The sequence below is a fragment of the Mizuhopecten yessoensis genome, unplaced genomic scaffold, assembly GCF_002113885.1.
Source record: "Mizuhopecten yessoensis strain PY_sf001 unplaced genomic scaffold, ASM211388v2 hete_36066352, whole genome shotgun sequence".
In the NCBI taxonomy this organism is placed as follows: domain Eukaryota; kingdom Metazoa; phylum Mollusca; class Bivalvia; order Pectinida; family Pectinidae; genus Mizuhopecten; species Mizuhopecten yessoensis.
In genome coordinates, this window is record NW_018485928.1 from 1 (window position 1) to 2,246 (window position 2,246).

The window sequence follows — 2,246 nt, forward strand, 5'->3', positions numbered from 1 at the left end:
TGATATAGGCATAGCCTGTTGTTCAATCCAATTCATACAACATCACGAATAAAATTTGTTGAAATGAAATGAACTTGATGTATTCATTATTCATGAATTTTAATAATACTTTCCAAAGGGCAAGTATGACAATATCAATGGCAAACAAAGTCGTGCTTCAACCGAAATTATTTTACTTTGACAGTTAACGGTAATTGCTGTGTATTTTGATACCGAAAAATGGACATGGATTTATCTCGGCCGTATTGTCACCGAACAGATGCACCAACATTAGTAACGGTAAGATCAGTCGGTTTTAGATTATCAATATTATCAAATAGATAAATGATACGCTCCTATTGATACATAATACCATATATTCGCAAATTGCGAATAATACGAGTATCTGTTAATTTATCATCAGATCCCACCCTTCAAAATGATGTAAAAAGATAATATCTTAAAAAAACCCACGTAAAGCAATATTTCTATTATATTTCATATAGCGAATCCCTCATATTTGGTCAATGAATCCATTTCGTTGTGTCCAACAATTTGCAGAAAAATAGAAAATAGCTAATAAAGGATGTTTAGTACATTTCATATTTACATTCTCTTTATGTGTAAGAAGTTTGATTTTGAAATATCGATTGTTGTCTTACATTTTCAGAATTTAAGACGCGACATGAAAAAGCAAATGGATTTATTAGCTACAAATATGAATACATTAGATAATGTTAGTTTTGCTTTAAATGATGGCCAGAAAATGCTCGAAAATAGGTTATGCAAAAACTGCAAAGAAGCTGTTAAATTAAAAAGAACAGCTCTGCATTCTAAAAACGAGACATCACACAAAAAGAGAAAAGTGAAGAAATTGTCACCAGAATGTCAACAGATGTTGAACGAAATAACCAACATTGCCATGCAACTGGAACGTTTTCAAAATGAGGACTTGGACGACGAAGAGTATTTCACGGAGGAGGAATGCTACAAGCAGTCAATGCCGGAAATGGAAAGAATGAATACGAATAAGCAAAAGGACACAGAAGACGAAATGCGAGATATGGAAAACAAATACAAGAAGATGATCCAGGACAAAGACGCCGATGCCCTTTCTCTGAGAAAACAATTAGAGGCACTGAAAATTGAAAGCGACGATTACAAGAAGAAAAACGATTCGATGTCAATAAAACTCAAGTCGTATGAAAAATCTGAAAAAGCGAGTTTGATGAGCTTAGTGTTGAACACAAACGACTTGAAGAGGATGAATTGCGTAAGTGTCTCAGTCATTTCGTAAACACAATTTCAAATAGCAAATATAGACATTTGCTTAAAACTAACCTATCACACATAAAATGATATCTTTTTAAATTAAACAAGAATATTTTGTTTATTAATATATTAACAATTTTCTATGTTGTAGAAATTAACTGTATATAAACTGGTTTTGTTTTGCTGTGTACAAATTTATAGATACTTAAATGTCATGATGTTATACGCTTTCTTATTGTAGCTTCTAGAGATAAAGAATTGCAAACATCAAGGAGTGACAATGGAAACCAGACATTGGAACATGACGAATTGTTACAACAGATCGGAAGGCTGCAAAAAGAACGCTGCTCTTCGATTGAGATGCTAGGTATTTTTATTTTTTATTTTTATACTGTTAAGAAATACTAGTATTGTTAACTACACAAGGTGCCCTGGATCTCAATGCTAGGCAATAGGTGAACGTGGCTTTCATAAATCCACAAATGCGTGTTATAACACAAGCATTACGTTAGCTTCATAAGAAACCTAATGTATCTATTTAGGTCTTATAATTATTTGTTTTTGTATTATGGCTTCTGTACATATAGAAACAATATTTCATTTCTTCGCAAATACTGTGTTTTTTCCTTGCTAAAAATACGTCTGTCTGCTGAAGTGTTATCATCTTGCTAGATTTCCTGCAGAACGTCAATCATGATAAAAACGAATCATATGACTTGTACATGGAAGATCTTTGTTTTTTTGTATGTGAGAAATGTTCACATGTTAACAATTCAGTATTAACCGAATACGCAAGTGGTTTCTTTTTGGCGATTACATTTATTTTTTGTTAATGGACACATACAGTGCTTCGTGACTGTTATATCGCCTTATTTGTACACTATTTGGTATATCTTAGATACCGCCCAATTTGTAGTCGCCTCTCAATACTGCGATGGATCTTACAGTCGCAGCAGGGGGTCCACACTTAGTCGCCTCTTACGGTTTGCAGGAAT

General features: G+C 33.2%; 1 protein-coding gene across 1 annotated transcript; it reads left to right on the forward strand.

Moving 5' to 3' along the window:
* Positions 1-190: 190 nt before the first annotated feature.
* Positions 191-1,618, forward strand: LOC110445029 (structural maintenance of chromosomes protein 2-like). Its single transcript, XM_021489389.1, has 3 exons — positions 191-279; positions 650-1,252; positions 1,493-1,618. Exons 1-3 carry the CDS (start codon positions 220-222, stop codon positions 1,616-1,618), a joined length of 789 nt encoding a protein of 262 aa, XP_021345064.1. The 5' UTR covers positions 191-219.
* The last annotated feature ends 628 nt before the right edge of the window (positions 1,619-2,246 follow it).